Genomic DNA, 22,969 nt, shown 5'->3' on the forward strand with positions numbered 1-22,969 from the left:
TACAAGGTGTCCACCTAACTGTTACAAGGTGTCCACCTAACTGTTACAAGGTGTCCACCTAACTGTTACAAGGTGTCCACCTAACTGTTACAAGGTGTCCACCTAACTGTTACAAGGTGTCCACCTAACTGTTACAAGGTGTCCACCTAACTGTTACAAGGTGTCCACCTAACTGTTACAAGGTGTCCACCTAACTGTTACAAGGTGTCCACCTAACTGTTACAAGGTGTCCACCTAACTGTTACAAGGTGTCCACCTAACTGTTACAAGGTGTCCACCTAACTGTTACAAGGTGTCCACCTAACTGTTACAAGGTGTCCACCTAACTGTTACAAGGTGTCCACCTAACTGTTACAAGGTGTCCACCTAACTGTTACAAGGTGTCCACCTAACTGTTACAAGGTGTCCACCTAACTGTTACAAGGTGTCCACCTAACTGTTACAAGGTGTCCACCTAACTGTTACAAGGTGTCCACCTAACTGTTACAAGGTGTCCACCTAACTGTTACAAGGTGTCCACCTAACTGTTACAAGGTGTCCACCTAACTGTTACAAGGTGTCCACCTAACTGTTACAAGGTGTCCACCTAACTGTTACAAGGTGTCCACCTAACTGTTACAAGGTGTCCACCTAACTGTTACAAGGTGTCCACCTAACTGTTACAAGGTGTCCACCTAACTGTTACAAGGTGTCCACCTAACTGTTACAAGGTGTCCACCTAACTGTTACAAGGTGTCCACCTAACTGTTACAAAGTAACAAAATTCTGCATTGAGCCCAACTCTGCATTCACATCTCGTTTTTGCAATACGGTTCCCGTATCCGGTTTCATTGAAAAAAAAAAAAAAAAACGCATTGAACCGTATTGCAAACCGTATATATAGACATTTCATTGTAAACCGTATGCCAACCATAGCATCAGGTTGTGTAAGTTTTTTGCATCATTTACGGGTTTATACGGTTTTTAACTGTACACCATACCGTAATCTACTAAGGTTTTGTGTCCCGGTCAAAAACCTTATCCAACCTGTATACGGTTATTTTAAAATGAAGTTCTATGGTAACCGTATTGAACCGTATGTGTGTACGGTTACGTCCAGTTTGCACAATACTGTTTCTTTTATTTACCGTATTTTTCGCCGTATAAGACGCACTTTTTCTTCCCCAAAACTGGGGGGGAAAAGTCGGTGCGTCTTATACGGCGAATACACCCCTATCGCGGCGGTCCCTGCGGCCATCAACGGCCGGGACCCGCGGCTAATACAGGACATCACCGATCGCGGTGATGCCCTGTATTAACCCTTCAGACTCGGCGATCAAAGCGGACCGCCGCGTCTGAAGGGAAAGGGACACTAACCCGGCTGTTCAGCGATTTCACCGCGGCGGTCCCGAACAGCCCGACTGAATAGCCGGGTTAGTGCTTACAGGACACCGGGAGGGACCTTACCTGCCTCCTTGGTGTCTTCTCCGTTCAGGGATCCCCTGTATGGCCGGCGCTTTCCTTCCTCGTCGTCGCGTACGTGCGTCGGCGTGCGTAATGACGTGATGGCGGGGACGGAGAGCGAGGATACCCGGCCGGCAGCAGAGCGACGGGGGACACGGCGACAGCGATGGAGCGACATCCAGGGCAGCGGTGACGGGTCCGGAGCGGCGGGGACACGCGAGTATTACCTCCCCGCCGGTCCGGTTTGGAGACATACGTTTTTTTGTACAGAAACGGGATACGGGACCCGCATTGCAAAGACGAGATGTGAATGCAGCCTTACTCCTGTTTTTTGGATACAGCCTGCAGTGTAAAGCATGGAGGGTGTTCTTTCTCGTCATAGCTACATTTAGGGTCACAGATCAGTCGTACCGTGATCCCATATAATAATGAATTTCGTACATTTGAAAATGTCCCCCCCCTTTACCCCGCAGTGCGCAACTACAAGTACCAGCAGGTGTTCACGCTGTTACTCCCTCCTTGCTTTACACTGCAGGCTGTATCCAAAGAACAGGTGAAAGAAGAAATTTCATTATTTTATGGGATCACGGTGCGGCAAATCCATGTAACCATGACAACGAGAGAGAATGCCCTCCATGCTTTACACTGCAGGCTGTATCCACAGAACAGCAATAAGGCTCAACATGGAATTTTGTTACTTTGTAACAGTTAGATCAGGGTTTCCCAACCAGTGTGTCTCCAGCCTTTGCTAAACTACAACTCCCAGCATGCCCCGACATCCCAAGGCTGGCTGAGCATGCTGAAAGTTGTAGTTTAGCAACAGCTGGAGGCACACTGGATGGAAAATACTGAATTAGGTGAACACTTCCAAATCCCCGATTGCCCAAGCGGCCTGCAACTTTAAAGGGGTATTCAAGGAAAAACTTTTTTATATATATATATTTTTTTTATATTAACTGGCTCCAGAATGTTAAACAGATTTGTAAATTACTTCTATTAAAGAAATCTTAATCCTTCCAATAATTATCAGCTGCTGAAGTTGAGTTGTTCTTTTTTGCCTTACAACAGTGCTCTCTGCTGACACCTCTGTGCACAGAGTTAGAAGAGGTTTGCTATGGGGATTTGCTTCTACTCTGGACAGTTCCCAAGACAGGTGTCATCAGAGAGCACTTGGACAGAAAAGAACAACTCAACTACAGCAGCTCATAAGTACTGAAAGGATTGAGATTTTTATTTCATTTTTTTAATCAAAGTAATTTACAAATCTGTTTTAACTTTCTGGAGCCAATTGATATACCCTATTTTTCGCCCTATAGGACGCACCGGCGTATAAGACGCACCCAATTTATAGGTGCAAAATCTAAAAAAATTAAGATTTTGGCTGTCCGGGCATGCTGGGAGTTGTAGTTTTGCAACATCTGCATAGGAGGTAATACTCGCGTGTCCCCGCCGCTCTGGACACGTCACCACTGCCCTGGATGTCGCTCCATCTCTGTCGCCGTGTCCCCGTCGCTCTGGAACGTCTCTGCTGCCGGCCGGGTATCCTCGCTCTCCGTCGCCGCCATCACGTCGTTACGCACGCCGACGCGACGACGTGATGAAGAGGAAGGAGAGCGCCGGCCATACAGGGGATCCCTGAACGGAGAAGATACCGAGGAGGCAGGTAAGGTCCCTCCCGGTGTCCTGTAAGCACTAACCCGGCTATTCAGTCGGGCTGTTCGGGACCGCCGCGGTGAAATCGCTGAACAGCCAGGTTAGTGTCACTTTCCCTTCAGACGTGGCGGTCAACTTTGATCGCCGCGTCTGAAGGGTTAATACAGGGCATCACCGCGATCGGTGATGTCCTGTATTAGCCGCGGGTCCCGGCCGTTGATGGCCGCAGGGACCGCCGCGATAGGCGTGTATTTGCCGTATAAGACGCACCGACTTTTCCCCCCCAGTTTTGGGGAATAAAAAGTGCGTCTTATACGGCGGAAAATACGGGTATATAAAAAAAGTTATTTTTTCATGGATAACCCCTTTACGTACCAGCAGATTGCCATGCTGGTACTTCCTCTATGCTTTACACCGCAGGCTGTATCTAGAGAACAGATAAAAGTAGCAACATAGAAATGTAGGTCACAGTACAACATATCTATGACCCTAAGTGTAGCCATGGCTAGAAAGAAAAACCCGCCATGCTTTTAAACTGCGGGCTGTATCCAAACAAATGGAAAAAGGAGCAACATATCAATGTAATAACTATCTATATCAGTCTTTCCCAACCAGGGTGCCTCCAGCTGTTGCAAAACTACAACTCCCAGCATGCCTGGACAGCCAACGGCTGTCCAGGCATGCTGGGAGTTGTAGTTTTGCAACAGCTGGAGGCACCCTGGTTGGGAAAGACTGTATTAGGGTATGTTCACACGAGTACCTGCAGAATTTCTTCAGTGTATTTGCTGCGGAAAAGTCGCAGCAGATTTTGCTACCATTAAATTCAATGGGTTCGAAGGAAAATCTGCAAATCTGTCTCTATTGCGGATTTTCTGCTGACCCATTGAAGTCAATGGTAGCAAAATCTGCAGCAGATTTTCTGCCGCAAATACGGTGCGGAAATTCCGCAGGTAATCCGCCCGTGTGAACGTACCCTTATAGTGACTCTGTGACTGTAACTTCATGAGTTTATTAACCCCTGCCCTCCCCAGTTGATGCACTTCTCGCTGACCTTTGTCACGCTTTCTCTTATATATATATTTTTTTTCTATTTCTTGCAGCATCTCCCTTACTGCTTTATGCCAACCGGCGTGACCTGCGGTTGGTGGATGCGGCGGGGATGAAGGGGAACTCCACCGTCCTGGTCACCGGCCTTGAGGACGCGGCCGCCGTGGATTATGTCTTTTTCCGTGGATATATTTACTGGAGCGACGTCAGCGAAGAAGCCATTAAAAGGATTAACTTCAACAAGACGGAGAGCTCGCAGGACGTGGTGATCGGCGGCCTGGTGTCGCCGGACGGATTGGCCTGCGATTGGTTAGGAGAGAAACTGTACTGGACGGACTCTGAGACCAACAGGATAGAAGTGTCCAACCTGGACGGGACTCTGCGCAAAGTGCTGTTCTGGCAGGAGCTGGATCAACCACGAGCGATCGCCCTGGATCCCGCCAGAGGGTGAGTGTTACCGTCAGCTGGTGCTATAACTTCACTGTTATCAGCCTTGTCAGGAGGGGAGAGGTGACTGTAGGACAGGTGAATATATCTATTGTTCTCTGTTATCAGCCATGTCAGGAGGGGAGAGGTGACTGTAGGACAGGTGAATATATCTATTGTTCTCTGTTATCAGCCATGTCAGGAGGGGAGAGGTGACTGTAGGACAGGTGAATATAATCTATTGTTCTCTGTTATCAGCCATGTCAGGAGAGGAGAGGTGACTGTAGGACAGGTGAATATATCTATTGTTCTCTGTTATCAGCCATGTCAGGAGGGGAGAGGTGACTGTAGGACAGGTGAATATATCTATTGTTCTCTGTTATCAGTCATGTCAGGAGAGGAGAGGTAACTGTAGGACAGGTGAATATATCTATTGTTCTCTGTTATCAGCCATGTCAGGAGGGGAGAGGTGACTGTAGGACAGGTGAATACAATCTATTGTTCTGTTATCAGCCATGTCAGGAGAGGTGACTGTAGGACAGGTGAGTAGAGCTATTGTTCTCTGTTATCAGCCATGTCAGGAGGGGAGAGGTGACTGTAGGACAGGTGAATATATCTATTGTTCTCTGTTATCAGCCATGTCAGGAGAGGAGAGGTGACTGTAGGACAGGTGAATATAATCTATTGTTCTCTGTTATCAGCCATGTCAGGAGAGGAGACTGTAGGACAGGTGAATATATCTATTGTTCTCTGTTATCAGCCATGTCAGGAGGGGAGAGGTGACTGTAAGACAGGTGAATATATCTATTGTTCTCTGTTATCAGCCATGTCAGGAGAGGAGAGGTGACTGTAGGACAGGTGAATATAATCTATTGTTCTCTGTTATCAGCCATGTCAGGAGGGGAGAGGTGACTGTAGGACAGGTGAATATAATCTATTGTTCTGTTATCAGCCATGTCAGGAGGGGAGAGGTGACTGTAGGACAGGTGAATACAATCTATTGTTCTCTGTTATCAGCCATGTCAGGAGGGGAGAGGTGACTGTAGGACAGGTGAATAATATCTATTGTTCTCAGTTATCAGCCATCAGAAGTGACTGTAGGACAGGTGAATATAATCTATTGTTCTCTGTTATCAGCCATATCAGGAGGGGAGAGGTGACTGTAGGACAGGTGAATATATCTATTGTTCTGTTATCAGCCATGTCAGGAGAGGAGAGGTGACTGTAGGACAGGTGAATATAATCTATTGTTCTCTGTTATCAGCCATGTCAGGAGGGGAGAGGTGACTGTAGGACAGGTGAATAATATCTATTGTTCTCAGTTATCAGCCATCAGAAGTGACTGTAGGACAGGTGAATATAATCTATTGTTCTCTGTTATCAGCCATATCAGGAGGGGAGAGGTGACTGTAGGACAGGTGAATATATCTATTGTTCTGTTATCAGCCATGTCAGGAGAGGAGAGGTGACTGTAGGACAGGTGAATATAATGTATTGTTCTCTGTTATCAGCCATGTCAGGAGGGGAGAGGTGACTGTAGGACAGGTGAATATATCTATTGTTCTCTGTTATCAGCCATGTCAGGAGAGGAGAGGTGACTGTAGGACAGGTGAATATAATCTATTGTTCTCTGTTATCAGCCATGTCAGGAGAGGAGAGGTGACTGTAGGACAGGTGAATATAATCTATTGTTCTCTGTTATCAGCCATGTCAGGAGAGGAGAGGTGACTGTAGGACAGGTGAAATATATCTATTCTCTGTTATCAGCCATGTCAGGAGAGGAGAGGTGACTGTAGGACAGGTGAATATATCTATTCTCTGTTATCAGCCATGTCAGGAGAGGAGAGGTGACTGTAGGACAGGTGAATATATCTATTGTTCTCTGTTATCAGCCATGTCAGGAGAGGAGAGGTGACTGTAGGACAGGTGAATATATCTATTGTTCTCTGTTATCAGCCATGTCAGGAGAGGAGAGGTGACTGTAGGACAGGTGAATATATCTATACTATGCAGTCACCTCTCCTCCCATGATTGCATGACTGATAATATAGTATTCTTTATCAGCCATATTGGGAGGGGGGGGGGTGGACTGTAGTAGGGATCGACCGATGTTGATTTTTTTTTTTTGGAGCTGATAACCTGTGAACTTTCAGGCCCCCCCCCCCCCATTAATGTGATAGGAGAGGTGATTGTATAGACTGTCGGGGGCACAGGACAGATTCTCGCCTGGTCGTGTCACCTCGTGCAGCGTTTATTTTGCCTTCACGATCGCTGGAGGTTCTTGGCGTCACATCCCGGAGGTCTGCTTTCTATTTACTCACTGAATTGCTGATTGTTTCCTTTGATGCGGGGCCATGTGATCACAGCAGCAGCCGGCAATCAGATGCCAGAGCCCCCCCAGCCTCATCAGCGGCTGACAAATTAATCGGGCCCCCTCCCTCCCCCACCCACGGCCTCCGGGGAAGATGAGGGATATAAGTCTTTGTCTTCTCCTTCCTGTATTATATTTTGCTTTTTTAACATCTTTTTTTAGCTTGTAACGTTGCGACACTGCTGAATGTTGAGAGCTGGGGGTCCGGCACAGGTTGGGCATGATGCTGGCACTAAGGTGGTAATATGGCGTCGGTCGTGGTTTATTAGTAGATTCCTGTATAATCGTGTGCAGATCCTCGCTCTCCCCGCCGTTCCCTCCTGCGGTCGCTCCATTTATGCAGATCTCTGCGGTTCTCTCGGGAGCTCAGCGGGGAGTTAATGAACTGTATAAAGAGGCTCCCCGCCGTAGATGCCAGGCCAGGGAATGGATCCCTACTCCTCCCACTCAATTACCATGCTAGGGGTCTTTTTGTTTTGTGTTTTTGCTGACTTTATGGAAGTTTGGAGGGAATTATGCTGCATCCCAGGGTTGTCCCAAATTACAGAAGTTACTGATTATAAAGGAGAGGATCCGTGAGTGTGCGCTCACAGCTGCTTACATGTGGTCTCCCCCAACACAACCTCCCCTCCCCCTCCAGCCTATGCAAGTCAATGAGAATCTCCTCAACAGACCCTGGGAAGCCTCCGAGCTGTGAAGTGCTGCTAAAATGTGGTTGTAATGGAGCATGTTATAATTATAGCTAACAAAGACTGCCAGCACCTGGTATACAGATCACTGAGAGCGAGACACGGAAGGGTGAGCAGCGTGTGTATACAGAATTATAAAGGACAACGCCTCCTACATACAAGGGTATTAATACTATAATACTGCTCCCTATATGTACAAGAATATAGCTACTATAATACTGCTCCTATATACAAGAATATAACTACTATAATACTGCTCCTATATACAAGAATATAACTACTATAATACTGCTCCTATATACAAGAATATAACTACTATAATACTGCTCCTATATACAAGAATATAACTACTATAATACTGCTCCTATATACAAGAATATAACTACTATAATACTGCCCCTATATACAAGAATAGAACTACTATAATACTGCTCCTATATACAAGAATATAACTACTATAATACTGCTCCTATATACAAGAATATAACTACTATAATACTGCTCCTATATACAAGAATATAACTACTATAATACTGCTCCTATATACAAGAATATAACTACTATAATACTGCTCCTATATACAAGAATAGAACTACTATAATACTGCCTCCTATATACAAGAATATATCTACTATAATACTGCCTCCTATATACAAGAATATATCTACTATAATACTGCCTCCTATATACAAGAATATAACTACTATAATACTGCTCCTATATACAAGAATATAACTACTATAATACTTCCTCCTATATACAAGAATATAACTACTATAATACTGCCTCCTATATACAAGAATATAACTACTATAATACTGCCTCCTATATACAAGAATATAACTACTATAATGCTCCTATATACAAGAATATAACTACTATAATACTGCTCCTATATACAAGAATATAACTACTATAATACTGCCCCTATATACAAGAATATAACTACTTTAATACTGCCCCTATATACAAGAATATAACTACTTTAATACTGCCCCTATATACAAGAATATAACTACTATAATACTGCTCCTATATACAAGAATATAACTACTATAATACTGCTCCTATATACAAGAATATAACTACTATAATACTGCTCCTATATACAAGAATATATCTACTATAATACTGCCTCCTATATACAAGAATATAACTACTATAATACTGCCTCCTATATACAAGAATGTAACTACTATAATACTGCTCCTATATACAAGAATATATCTACTATAATACTGCTCCTATATACAAGAATATATCTACTATAATACTGGCTCCTATATACAAGAATATAACTACTATAATACTGGCTCCTATATACAAGAATATAACTACTATAATACTGCTCCTATAGACAAGAATATAACTACTATAATACTGCTCCTATATACAAGAATATATCTACTATAATACTGCCCCTATATACAAGAATATATCTACTATAATACTGCTCCTATATACAAGAATATAACTACTATAATACTGCTCCTATATACAAGAATATAGCTACTATAATACTGCCCCTATATACAAGAATATAACTACTATAATACTCCCTCCTATACACAAGAATATAACTACTATAATACTGCTCCTATATACAAGAATATAACTACTATAATACTGCTCCTATATACAAGAATATAACTACTATAATACTGCTCCTATATACAAGAATATAACTACTATAATACTGCCCCTATATACAAGAATATAACTACTATAATACTGCTCCTATATACAAGAATATATCTACTATAATACTGCCTCCTATATACAAGAATATAACTACTATAATACTGCTCCTATATACAAGAATATAACTACTATAATACTGCCCCTATATACAAGAATATAACTACTATAATACTGCCTCCTATATACAAGAATATAACTACTATAATACTGCCTCCTATATACAAGAATATAACTACTATAATACTGCTCCTATATACAAGGATATAACTACTGATACTGCCTCCTATACACAAGAATATAACTACTATAATACTGCTCCTATATACAAGAATATATCTACTATAATACTGCTCCTATATACAAGAATATAGCTACTATAATACTGCTCCTATATACAAGAATATATCTACTATAATACTGCTCCTATATACAAGAATATAGCTACTATAACACTGCTCCTATATACAAGAATATAACTACTATAATACTGCCCCCTATATACAAGAATATATCTACTATAATACTGCCCCTATATACAAGAATATATCTACTATAATACTGCTCCTATATACAAGAGTATAACTACTATAATACTGCTCCTATATACAAGAATATAGCTACTATAATACTGCCCCTATATACAAGAATATATCTACTATAATACTGCTCCTATATACAAGAATATAACTACTATAATACTGCTCCTATATACAAGAATATAACTACTATAATACTACCCCTATATACAAGAATATGACTACTATAATACTACCCCTATATACAAGAATATGACTACTATAATACTGCCCCTATATACAAGAATATAACTACTATAATACTGCCTCCTATATACAAGAATATAACTACTATAATACTGCTCCTATATACAAGGATATAACTGGTATAATACTGCTCCTATATACAAGAATATAACTACTATAATACTGCTCCTATATACAAGAATATAACTACTATAATACTGCTCCTATATACAAGGATATAACTGGTATAATACTGCTCCTATATACAAGGATATAACTACTATAATACTGCTCCTATATACAAGAATATGACTACTATAATACTGCCTCCTATATACAAGAATATAACTACTATAATACTGCCTCCTATATACAAGAATATAACTACTATAATACTGCTCCTATATACAAGGATATAACTGGTATAATACTGCTCCTATATACAAGAATATAACTACTATAATACTGCTCCTATATACAAGAATATAACTACTATAATACTGCTCCTATATACAAGGATATAACTGGTATAATACTGCTCCTATATACAAGGATATAACTACTATAATACTGCTCCTATATACAAGAATATAACTACTATAATACTGCTCCTATATACAAGAATATAACTACTATAATACTGCTCCTATATACAAGAATATAACTACTATAATACTGCCTCCTATATACAAGAATATAACTGGTATAATACTGTCCTCTATATGTAGTAAGTGTTACAATACTAAAGGTTGTTATACATTTATGCCAGTTTACTACTGCAGTGTGGTTGGTGGAGGATACAATGGCGGGTGTGATGTTGGGGGTAGTTGTGACTGGGTTTTACATGCAGTTGTTAGATGTAGCACATTTGTCAGGTTGTTGTCTGGTCGGGTGTTGAGGGTTTTTACACGTCTAGGTTAAATCCTTCCTGGTCTGGAGAGGATGAGGAGGATGCAGTAGAACTCGGTGTTATCCCTGGTTAAGCTGCATCTCTGATAGTGATAAATATATATGGAGATTTAGAGCGCACTGGATAGGATTTTTATTTGGAAACAAAATAAGTACCTTAGTTTTCCCTCATCCCTGACCAGTCTCCCTATCCACACAACATAATGCTGCCCCCACCATGATCACTGTAGGGATGGTATTGGGTAGGTGATGGGCAGTACCTGGTTTCCTCCAGACATGATGCTGCCCCCACCATGATCACTGTAGGGATGGTATTGGGCAGGTGATGGGCAGTACCTGGTTTCCTCCAGACATGATGCTGCCCCCACCATGATCACTGTAGGGATGGTATTGGGCAGGTGATGGGCAGTACCTGGTTTCCTCCAGATATGATGCTGCCCCCACCATGATCACTATAGGGATGATATTGGGCAGGTGATGGGCAGTGCCTGGTTTCCTCCAGATATGATGCTGCCCCCACCATGATCACTGTAGGGATGGTATTGGGCAGGTGATGGGCAGTGCCTGGTTTCCTCCAGACATGGTGCTGCCCCCACCATGATCACTGTAGGGATGGTATTGGGCAGGTGATGGGCAGTGCCTGGTTTCCGCCAGACATGATGCTGCCCCCACCATGATCACTGTAGGGATGGTATTGGGCAGGTGATGGGCAGCGCCTGGTTTCCTCCAGACATGATGCTGCCCCCACCATGATCACTGTAGGGATGGTATTGGGCAGGTGATGGGCAGTGCCTGGTTTCCTCCAGACATGATGCTGCCCCCACCATGATCACTGTAGGGATGGTATTGGGCAGGTGATGGGCAGTACCTGGTTTCCCCACGTCATGATGCTGCCCCCACCATGATCACTGTAGAGATGGTATTGGGCAGGTGATGGGCAGTGCCTGGTTTCCCCCCAGACATAATGCTGCCCCCACCATGATCACTGTAGGGATGGTATTGGGCAGGTGATGGGCAGTACCTGGTTTCCCCACGTCATGATGCTGCCCCCACCATGATCACTGTAGGGATGGTATTGGGCAGGTGATGGGCAGTACCTGGTTTCCTCCAGACATGATGCTGCCCCCACCATGATCACTGTAGGGATGGTATTGGGCAGGTGATGGGCAGTGCCTGGTTTCCTCCAGACATGATGCTGCCCCCACCATGATCACTGTAGGGATGGTATTGGGCAGGTTACGGGCAGTGCCTGGTTTCCTCCAGACATGATGCTGCCCCCACCATGATCACTGTAGGGATGGTATTGGGCAGGTGATGGGCAGTGCCTGGTTTCCTCCAGACATGATGCTGCCCCCACCATGATCACTGTAGGGATGGTATTGGGAAGGTGATGGGCAGTACCTGGTTTCCCCCAGACATGATGCTGCCCCCACCATGATCACTGTAGGGATGGTATTGGGCAGGTGATGGGCAGTGCCTGGTTTCCTCCAGACATGATGCTGCCCCCACCATGATCACTGTAGGGATGGTATTGGGCAGGTGATGGGCAGTGCCTGGTTTCCCCACGTCATGATGCTGCCCCCACCATGATCACTGTAGAGATGGTATTGGGCAGGTGATGGGCAGTACCTGGTTTCCCCCAGACATGATGCTGCCCCCACCATGATCACTGTAGGGATGGTATTGGGCAGGTGATGGGCAGTACCTGGTTTCCCCACGTCATGATGCTGCCCCCACCATGATCACTGTAGAGATGGTATTGGGCAGGTGATGGGCAGTACCTGGTTTCCTCCAGACATGATGCTGCCCCCACCATGATCACTGTAGGGATGGTATTGGGCAGGTGATGGGCAGTACCTGGTTTCCCCCAGACATGATGCTGCCCCCACCATGATCACTGTAGGGATGGTATTGGGCAGGTGATGGGCAGTACCTGGTCTCCTCCAGACATGATGCTGCCCCCACCATGATCACTGTAGGGATGGTATTGGGCGGGTGATGGGCAGTACCTGGTTTCCTCCAGACATGATGCTGCCCCCACCATGATCACTGTAGGGATGGTATTGGGCGGGTGATGGGCAGTACCTGGTTTCCTCCAGACATGATGCTGCCCCCACCATGATCACTGTAGGGATGGTATTGGGCAGGTGATGGGCAGTACCTGGTTTCCCCCAGACATGATGCTGCCCCCACCATGATCACTGTAGGGATGGTATTGGGCAGGTGATGGGCAGTGCCTGGTTTCCTCCAGACATGATGCTGCCCCCACCATGATCACTGTAGGGATGGTATTGGGCAGGTGATGGGCAGTGCCTGGTTTCCCCACGTCATGATGCTGCCCCCACCATGATCACTGTAGAGATGGTATTGGGCAGGTGATGGGCAGTACCTGGTTTCCCCCAGACATGATGCTGCCCCCACCATGATCACTGTAGGGATGGTATTGGGCAGGTGATGGGCAGTACCTGGTTTCCCCACGTCATGATGCTGCCCCCACCATGATCACTGTAGAGATGGTATTGGGCAGGTGATGGGCAGTACCTGGTTTCCTCCAGACATGATGCTGCCCCCACCATGATCACTGTAGGGATGGTATTGGCAGGTGATGGGCAGTACCTGGTTTCCCCCAGACATGATGCTGCCCCCACCATGATCACTGTAGGGATGGTATTGGGCAGGTGATGGGCAGTACCTGGTCTCCTCCAGACATGATGCTGCCCCCACCATGATCACTGTAGGGATGGTATTGGGCGGGTGATGGGCAGTACCTGGTTTCCTCCAGACATGATGCTGCCCCCACCATGATCACTGTAGGGATGGTATTGGGCGGGTGATGGGCAGTACCTGGTTTCCTCCAGACATGATGCTGCCCCCACCATGATCACTGTAGGGATGGTATTGGGCAGGTGATGGGCAGTGCCTGGTTTCCTCCAGACATGATGCTGCCCCCACCATGATCACTGTAGGGATGGTATTGGGCAGGTGACGGGCAGTACCTGGTTTCCCCCAGACATGATGCTTGAGGCCATAAAATTCAATTTTGGTTTCCGAAGACCAGAGATTCCTTTTCCTCACAGTCTGAGATCCTTCTCTGTAATCTCCGGCATCTTCCATGTCTTATTACTGAGGAGGCTTCTTTCTGCCATAAAGCCCAGATTGTGGAGGCTGCAGTGATGGTTCTGGGCCTTCTGGAGGTTTCTCCCATCTGCACACAGGATCTTTGGAGCTCAGCCATAGTGACCATTGGGTTCTTGGTCTCCCCTCCTATCAAAACCCTTTCTCCCCCCCCCCCCCCAAAAATTACATAGTTTAGTGGGCGGCAGCTCTAGGGAGAGTTCTGGTTGTTACTTCTTCTTCCATGTAAGACTTATGGAGGCCACTGAGCTCGTGGGAACTTTTAGTGCAGCAGAAATGTTTGTCCTATTTTTCCAGATCAGTCTCCAAACAATCCTGTCTCTGAGCTCTACAGGCAGTTCTTTCCCACTTATGACTTGGTGTTTTCTCTGATATACATTGTCAGCTGTGAGATCTTACATAGACAGGGCTGTGTCTTGTCCAATCAGATGAATTTACCACAGGAGACTCAGAGCCAGAGCTAAGGGAATGAATACTTTTGTAAATGTGAAATTATAGAGGATTAGATTGGCCGATATTATCGGCCAATATTCACGATTTTGTAAGTTATTGGTATCGGCATTTACGGTAACCTGCCGATAATGCGGGCGCTTTAAATCAATGAACTGCAGCGGCTTTTGCGGGGCCAGAGACCACCTCCGCTACCAGCTTCTCTCCCCTGCCTGTCCTGAGTCCAACCACCAACTCTGCCCGATTGCCTCCCCCTGCCTATCCTCTGGCCAGAGACCGCCGCCGCTACCCGCTTCTCTCCCCTGCCTGTCCTGAGTCCAACCACCAACTCTGCCCGATTGCCTCCCCCTGCCTATCCTCTGGCCAGAGACAGCCGCCTCATTGCCTCCCCCATCCCCGGTTTTATAATTACCTGTTCCCGGGGTCCGCGCTCCTTCTGGCTCCGGCGGCGTCCTGAGCTGTCACTGTGCGTCGGGCCACTGACTGTGACGTTGCGTTGAGGACATCACTCATCATTGCGCATCACACAGCAACAGAGCAGGACGCCGCAGGAGCCAGAAGTATCGGGGACCCGGGAACAGGTAATTATAAAACCGGGGATGGGGGAGGCAATGGGGTGGCGGCGGCGGTCTCTGGCCAGAGGATAGGCAGGGGGAGGCAATCGGGCAGTGTCGGTGGTTGGGCTCAGGACCCCAGGACAGGCAGAGGGAGAGAAGCAGGCGGCAGCAGCGGTCTCTGCCCCCCCGCAAAAGCCAATGCAGTTCATTGATTTAAACGCCCGCTGTACTTCATTGATCTGCAGCGGCTTCTGCGGGGCCAGAGACAGTTTATCAGGGTATATACACCCCCCCTCATTTTACCAAGGATATTTGGGGGGGGGGGGGAATTAAAATGCACGGAATATCGGTACAAGTTATCGGCCTGAAAGTTCACAGGTTATCGGTATCGGCTGTAAAAGATAAATATCGGTCGATCCCTAATTCTGTTGTTGGTCATTATGGGGTGTTGAGGGAGGAGGGATGGGAGCGCTGATCTACTCGTTGCAGTTTCCTCTTACTGGATCTGCTGAATTTACAGAAGGGAAGATTCTTTATAAGGAAAATCCCTTTAAGGCCGGGTTCACACCACGTTTTTGCAATAAGTTCCCGTATCAGGTTTTTGATTAAAAAAAAACGGTTTCCTCAAAACCTGACTAAACTGTATCAAAACGTGTGTACAAATTTTTATCTATACGGTTTGAAAAAATAATGTCCGGTTGCATCCGTTTTCTAAGAAAAAAACGTATACGTTTTTAACTTTTCACTCCATTATGAATAACGTTTTTTACTTTGTTTCATTGAAATTCCAAGAAAAAAAACTGAGCAACTGAGCAAGTATACTGTTTATTACAGTTTTTCACCCCGACCAAAAACCGTGGTAGGCCACGGTTTTCTGGGTGGGAAAAAAAAAGTAAAAAACCGTATGGTTTGAAAAACTGAGACAACCGTATCCATTGTGGTGCATACAGTTTTGAATGGGAAGTCTATGGGCACGGCTTTCTGTACGGTTGCATACGTGTTGTTTATTTTTATTTTTATTTTATTTTTTTTTTTTTTTTATGAAACCTTATGCCGAAACCGTATAGTAAAATCGTGGTGTGAACCCACCCTTATTATATTTTTTTACTCTTCTTTTTTTTTTTTTATCCTCATTCTACAGAATCATCTTTTTAAATACAGTGATCTCTCAACTTACAATGGCCTCAACATACAATAGTTTCAACATACAATGGTCTTTTCTGGACCATTGTAACTTGAAACCAGACTCAACATACAATGTACAGACAGTCCAGATCTGTGAAACATGTCAATGGCCGGAAGAACCGACCAATCAGAATGGGCAATTTACTGGTAAAACACCTGTATTACTGAAGCGTATGCACTGACTGGTGTCTGGTAGCGACTAGGGATCGACCGATTATCGGTTTGGCCGATATTATCGGCCGATAATCACGATTTTGGGCATTATCGGCAATTACCTTGCCGATAATCCGATAATGCCCCCACCGACCCTTCGCACCCCCCACGCTATTTCTGGTTCCTGCTGCGTCCTGCGTTACGCTGTGCGCAATGACGAGTGACGTGACGCACCGTCAGTGCGCACAGTGACAGCTCAGGAGGGCGCCACCGGAGCCAGATGTAGAGTTTGACCCCGGGCCCGGGGAACAGGTAATTATAAAACTGGGGATGGAGGAGGCAATTGGGCTGTGGTGGTGCGGTGGGGGGTGTGGCGCGGTAGGGCGTGCGACGCAGCGCGGTGGGGGGGCTGGTGGCGGTGATAGGACTCAGGAGGGCCCCCGGACAGGCAGGGGGGGAGAAGCGGGCGGCGGTCTATGGCACCGCAAAAGCCGCTGCAGTTCATTGATTTAAAGCGCCCACTTTAAATCAATGATCTGCAGCGGTGTCGCGGAGGGATAAATAGCCGATAACTTATACCGGAATATCGGTATAAGTTATCGGCTATCGGCCCTAACCTCCACAGAGTATCGGTATCTGCCCCAAAAAAACGATATCGGTCGATCCCTAGTAGCGCCCCCTACAGTACAGGGAGGCATTACATGTTCTGTACTCTTTACCTGTATTACTGAAGTGAATGCACTGACTGGTAGCGCCCCCTACAGTACAGGGAGGCATTACATGTTCTGTACTCTTTACCTGTATTACTGAAGTGTATGCACTGACTGGTGTCTGGTAGCGCCCCCTACAGTACAGGGAGGTATTACATGTTCTGTACTCTTTACCTGTGCCAGGATTAGCTGCTCCTTTGGACACCAGGTGAGGACGGCTCAATGTTACTTTTTTAGGACCCTGTGTACTGTACAGGACCCTGAAGAAGCTCCTGTCCTACATAGACCGTTGTTTCCCAAGCAGGGTGCCCGCAGCTGCTGCAAAACTACAACTCCCAGCATGCCCGGACAGCCTCTGGCTGTCCGGGCATGCTGGGAGTTGTAGTTTTGCAACAGCTGAAGGCTCCCTGCTTGGGAAACACCGAGATAGACAGTGATTACAGCTCCCAGCAGATCTTTATTACTTTTATATGTAAGGATTTGCTTTATCTATATTAGTTATCTACTTATTTTTGTTTAATCCTCACTTTTTTCCTATTTTTGGATGACAATTTGGGGCTTCAGAACCAATTAGCAGGTTTCCATAGAGTTCTGGTCTCAACATACAATGGTTTCAACATACAATGGTCGTCCCGGAACCAATTAATATTGTAACTTGAGGGGCGACTGTATTCACATGGTTCTCTACAATGTATCAGCGTAGCATTCTCTCAGCTTAGATTATCTTGGGGACTGATACATTGTATCAGATTTCAGAGGGCAAAGGTCAGTGTCCCCCCCCCCCCCCCCCCCTCCCAACCTGTGTCTTCTCCAGCTGTTTCAAAACAACCACTCCCATCATGCCCTGGTATCCTTATCTAACAGTGACTATAAATAAACCAATACAGCAGTTGGGTTGTGGATGTTGATGTAGACTTCTTAAAGGGGTACTCCGGTGAAAAGGTGTTTTTTATTTTTATTTTTTTAACCCCTTCACGACGAGCGACGTACATGTACGGCGCCGCGAAGTGTCACTTGGCGCGCGGCGACGTACATGTACGTCGCGGGGTTCCGGGAGCGCCGCGTCACCGGTAGCGGTGATCGGGCCGGGATGACTGCTGTTATCTAACAGCAGGCATCCCGGCACATCGCCGAGGGGGGTCCTGAGACCCCCCCATGACCGCGATGCGCGCAAATCGCAGGTCAATTCAGACCTGCGATCTGCGCGATTCCGGGTCATACGGGTCACTGGTGACCCGGAAAATAAGAGGGATCGTAGGTGTCCGAGACACCCTCGATCCCCCTAAAGGGATAGGAGTTTGGTGGCAGGGGTGCCACCCCTCCTATCCCTGCTATTGGTCGGCCGAGCGACCGACCGATAGCAGACCGGGGGAGGGGGGGTTAAAGTTCGGTTCCCCCGCTTTGCCCACCTATCGGTGTCCGGGCAAAACGGGGGAACCGTCAAGGGAAGGTCGGCGCCGAAGGTCCCTACCTGGATCCCGGATCGCGATCCTCCATGCGGGGATCCCCCACGTGCGGCGGCGGCTTCCGGGTCCTGCTAGGTGAGTTGTTGCCTAGCAACATCCGGAGGGCCACAGTTTACAGTGGTCTCTAAACCGTGGCCCTCCAGATGTTGCAAAACTACAACTCCCAGCATGCCCAGACAGCTGTTTGCTGTGTGGGCATGCTGGGACTTGCGGTTTTGCAATATTTAGAGGGATTCAGGTTGTAGATCACTAAGTGGTCTCAAACTGTAGCCCTCCAGATGTTGCAAAACTACAACTCTCAGCATGCCCAGACAGCAGTTTGCTGTCTGGGCATGCTGCGAGTTGTAGTTTTGCAACATCTGGAGGGCCACAGTTTTGAGACCACTGGACAGTGATTTACAACTTGAACCCCTCTAAATCTTGCAAAACTACAACTCCCAGCATTCAGGAACAGCATAAGGCTGTCTTGGCATGCTGGGAGTTGTACTTGCGTGCCTCCAGCCATTGCATAACTACATCTCCCAGCATGCCCTTCCGCAATCAGTACATACTGGGAGTTGCAGTTTTGCAACAGCTGGAGGCACACTGGTTGGAAAATACTGAGTTAGGTCATAGAACCTAACTCAAGGTTTTCCAGCCAGTGTGCCTCCAGCTGTTACAAAACTACAACTCCCAGCATGCATGGTCTGTCAGTGCATGCTGGGAGTTGTAGTTTTGACCCCCCCCTCCCGTGTGAATGTACAGGCTACATTCACACTGGCGGCAGATTACAGTGAGTTCCCCGCTACAAATTTGAGCTGCGGCAAATTTTCCGTCGCAGCTCAAACTCCTAGCGGGAGACTCAGTGTAATCCGCCGTCAGTGTGAATGTAACCTAAAAACACTACACTACACTAACATAAAATAAAGAGTAAAACACTACATATACACACGTACACTGCCCCCCCCACCACCCCCCTTCTCCAATAAAAATTAAAAACGTATTGTATGGCAGTGTTTCTAAGATGGAGCCTCCAGCTGTTGCGAAACAAAAACTCCCAGCATTTCTGGACAGCAATTGACTGTCCAAGCATGCTGGGAGTTTAGCAACAGCTGGAGGCACCCTGTTTGGGAATCACTGGCATAGAATACCCCTATGTCCACCCCTATGCAAGTCCCTAATTCAGGCCTCAAATACGCATGGCGCTCTCTCACTTTGGAGCCCTGTTGTATTTCAAGGCAACAGAATAGGGTCACATATGGGGTATTGCCCCAACAAATTTTGGGGGGCTTTTTCTCCTTTTACCCCTTATGAAAAGGAACAGTTGGGGTCTACACCAGCATGTTAGTGTAAAAAAATAAAAAAAATTTACACTAACATGCTGGTGTTGCCCTATACTTTTCATTTTCACTAGAGGTAAAAGGGAAAAACGCCTCCCAAATTTTGTAACGCAATTTCTCCCGAGTACGGAGATACCCCATATGTGGGCGCAAAGTGCTCTGGGGGCGCACCACAAGGCCCAGAAGGGAGAGTGCGCCATGTACATTTGAGGTGATTTGCACAGAGGTGGCTGATTGTTACAGCGGTTCTGACAAACGCAAAAAAAAAAAACACACCCACATGTGACCCCATTTTGAAAACTACACCCCTCACGGGATGTAATGAGGGGTGCAGTGAGAATTTACACCCCACTGGTGTCTAACAGATCTTTGGAACAGTGGGCCGTGAAAATGAAAAATTTTGCACTGCACACTGTTCCAAAGATCTGTCAGACACCAGTGGGGGGTAAATGCTCACTGTACCCCTTGTTACGTTCCTCAAGCGGTCTAGTTTCCAAAATGGTATGCCATGTGGGGGTTATTTTGCTGTTCTGGCACCATAGGGGCTTCCTAAATGCGACATGCCCCCCGAGCAAAATTTGCTCTCAAAAAGCCAAATATGACGCCTTCCCTTCTGAGCATTGTAGTTCGCCCGCAGTGCACTTCAGGTCCACTTATGGGGTACCTCCATACTCAGAAGAGATGGGGTTACAAATTTTGGGGGGTCTTTTCTGCTATTAACCCTTGCAAAAATTTTAAATTTGGGGGGAAACCCACATTTTAGTGAATTTTTTTTTTTTTTTTTTTTTTTTTACATATGCAAAAGTCGTGAAACACCTGTGGGGTATTAAGGTTCACTTTATCCCTTGTTACGTTCCTCAAGGGGTCTAGTTTCCAAAATGGTATGGCATGTGTTTTTTTTTGCTGTTCTGGCACCATAGGGGCTTCCTAAATGCAACATGCCCCCAAAAATCATTTCAGAAAAACATACGCTCCAAAATCCCCTTGTCGCTCCTTCCCTTCTGAGCCCTCTACTGCGCCCGCCGAACACTTTACATAGACATATGAGGTATGTCCTTACTCAAGAGAAATTGGGCTACAAATATAAGTATACATTTTCTCCTGTTACCCCTTGTAAAAATTCAAAAATTGGGTCTACAAGAACATGCGAGTGTAAAAAATGAAGATTTTGAATTTTCTCCTTCACTTTGCTGCTTTTCCTGTGAAACACCTAAAGGGTTAAAACATTTACTGAATGTCATTTTGAATACTTTTGGGGGGGGGGGGGTGCAGTTTTTATAATGGGGTCATTTATGGGGTATTTCTAAGATGAAGACCCTTCAAATCCACTTCAAACCTGATCTGGTCTCTTAAAAATTGCGAGTTTGAAAATTTTGTGAAAAATTGGAATATTGCTGCTGAACTTTGAACCCTCTGGTGTCTTCCAAAAGTAAAAACTTGTCAATTTTATGATGAAAATATAAATTAGACATATTGTATATGTGAATAAAAAAAAAAAATATTTGGAATATCCATTTTCCTTACAAACAGAGAGCTTCAAAGTTAGAAAAATGCAAAATTTTTAATTTTTTCATCAACTTTTGGGATTTTTCACCAAGAAAGGATGCAAGTTACCACAAAAATTTACCACTAAGTTAAAGTAGAATATGTCACGAAAAAACAATCTCTGAATCAGAATGATAAGTAAAAGCATCAGAGTTATTAATGTTTAAAGTGACAGTGGTCAGATGTGCAAAAAAGGGCTGCGTCCTAGAGGTGAAAATGGGCTGCGTCCTTAAGGGGTTAATCAACTGGTGCCAGAAAGTAAAACAGATTTGTAAATGACTTCTATTAAAAAAATCTTAATCCTTCCAGTACTTGAATACTACAGAGGAAATTATTTTCTTTTTGGAACACAGATCTCTCTGCTGACATCATGACCACAGTGCTCTCTGCTGACATCTGCTGTCTATTTTAAGAACTGTCCAGAGTAGGAGAAAATCCCCATAGCAAACATATGCTGCTCTGGACAGTTCCTAAAATGGACAGAGGTGTCAGCAGAGAGCACAGTGCTTGTGATGTCAGCAGAGAGCTCTGCATTCCAAAAAGAAAATAATTTTCTCTGTAGTATTCAGCAGCTAATATGTACTGGAAGGATTAAGATTTTTTTTTTTAATAGAAGTAATTTACAAATCTGTTTTAACTTTCTGGCACCAGTTGATTTTCACCGGAGTACCCCTTTTTAAATTGTTGTTTTCTGGCGCAGACTCGTCACAGCTATGTTGACTCTGTTTGTCGTTCGGTCTGCAGTGTTGAGGGTCTATATCAGTGTTTCCCAACCAGGGTGCCTCCAGCTGTTGCAAAACTACAACTCCCAGTATGCTCAGACAGCCCAAGGCATGCTGGGACTTGTAGTTTTGCAACATCTGGAGGGCCACCATTTGGAGACCAATGATCTGAAGGACAAGTCCAGTGTTTTGCAAACAGTGTGTCTCCAGCTGTTGCAAAACTACCACTCCCAGCACCCTGGTTGGGAAACACTGGTTTATACCCTCTACACGGCTGTGTTTACACTCCCATGTGAAGCGCGGCGGGCCGGGGAGGGGCTGAAATGCTTTTGAACTTAAGTTGCAGTAACACAATGAGTGAAATGGAGCATGTTCGGGGAGGGTATGGTGAAGCGGTGACATTCCTTACCTCCGTGTCCGTCCCCCACCACCACCACCATGAGAGCTGTCTCTGTAAGCTCTGCTCCTGGGAAAGCTGAGTGACCACTTCTGTCCCTACTCAGACTGTGATGGACATTTTTTTTAGGTTGGGGTTCACGTGGCTGTTTACTGTACGGCGCTGAATCCATCTAATCTCTTACTAATTGGCGGCGGTTCTGGTGTCTGTCCTGACTCGTCTGCCTGGGACTGAGCGTTGTCATCTACAAAGGTTATTGTGTGCGGCAATGTAATTCTCATACTCGAGACGTGCCGCCATATGTTCACCCCTGACTTACAGTATAATTTA

At 45.6% G+C, this 22,969-nt stretch overlaps 1 protein-coding gene across 1 annotated transcript in view; it reads left to right on the top strand.

Moving 5' to 3' along the window:
* Nucleotides 1-22,969, top strand: part of LRP6 (LDL receptor related protein 6) — a 91,817-nt gene that overhangs the window by 18,446 nt on the left and 50,402 nt on the right. The window contains exon 3 of the mRNA XM_056517944.1: nt 4,197-4,590. Coding sequence (XP_056373919.1) covers nt 4,197-4,590 — 394 coding nt within the window. The remainder of the gene's footprint in view (nt 1-4,196; nt 4,591-22,969) is intronic.

The sequence above is a fragment of the Hyla sarda genome, chromosome 4, assembly GCF_029499605.1.
Source record: "Hyla sarda isolate aHylSar1 chromosome 4, aHylSar1.hap1, whole genome shotgun sequence".
NCBI classification, from domain to species: domain Eukaryota; kingdom Metazoa; phylum Chordata; class Amphibia; order Anura; family Hylidae; genus Hyla; species Hyla sarda.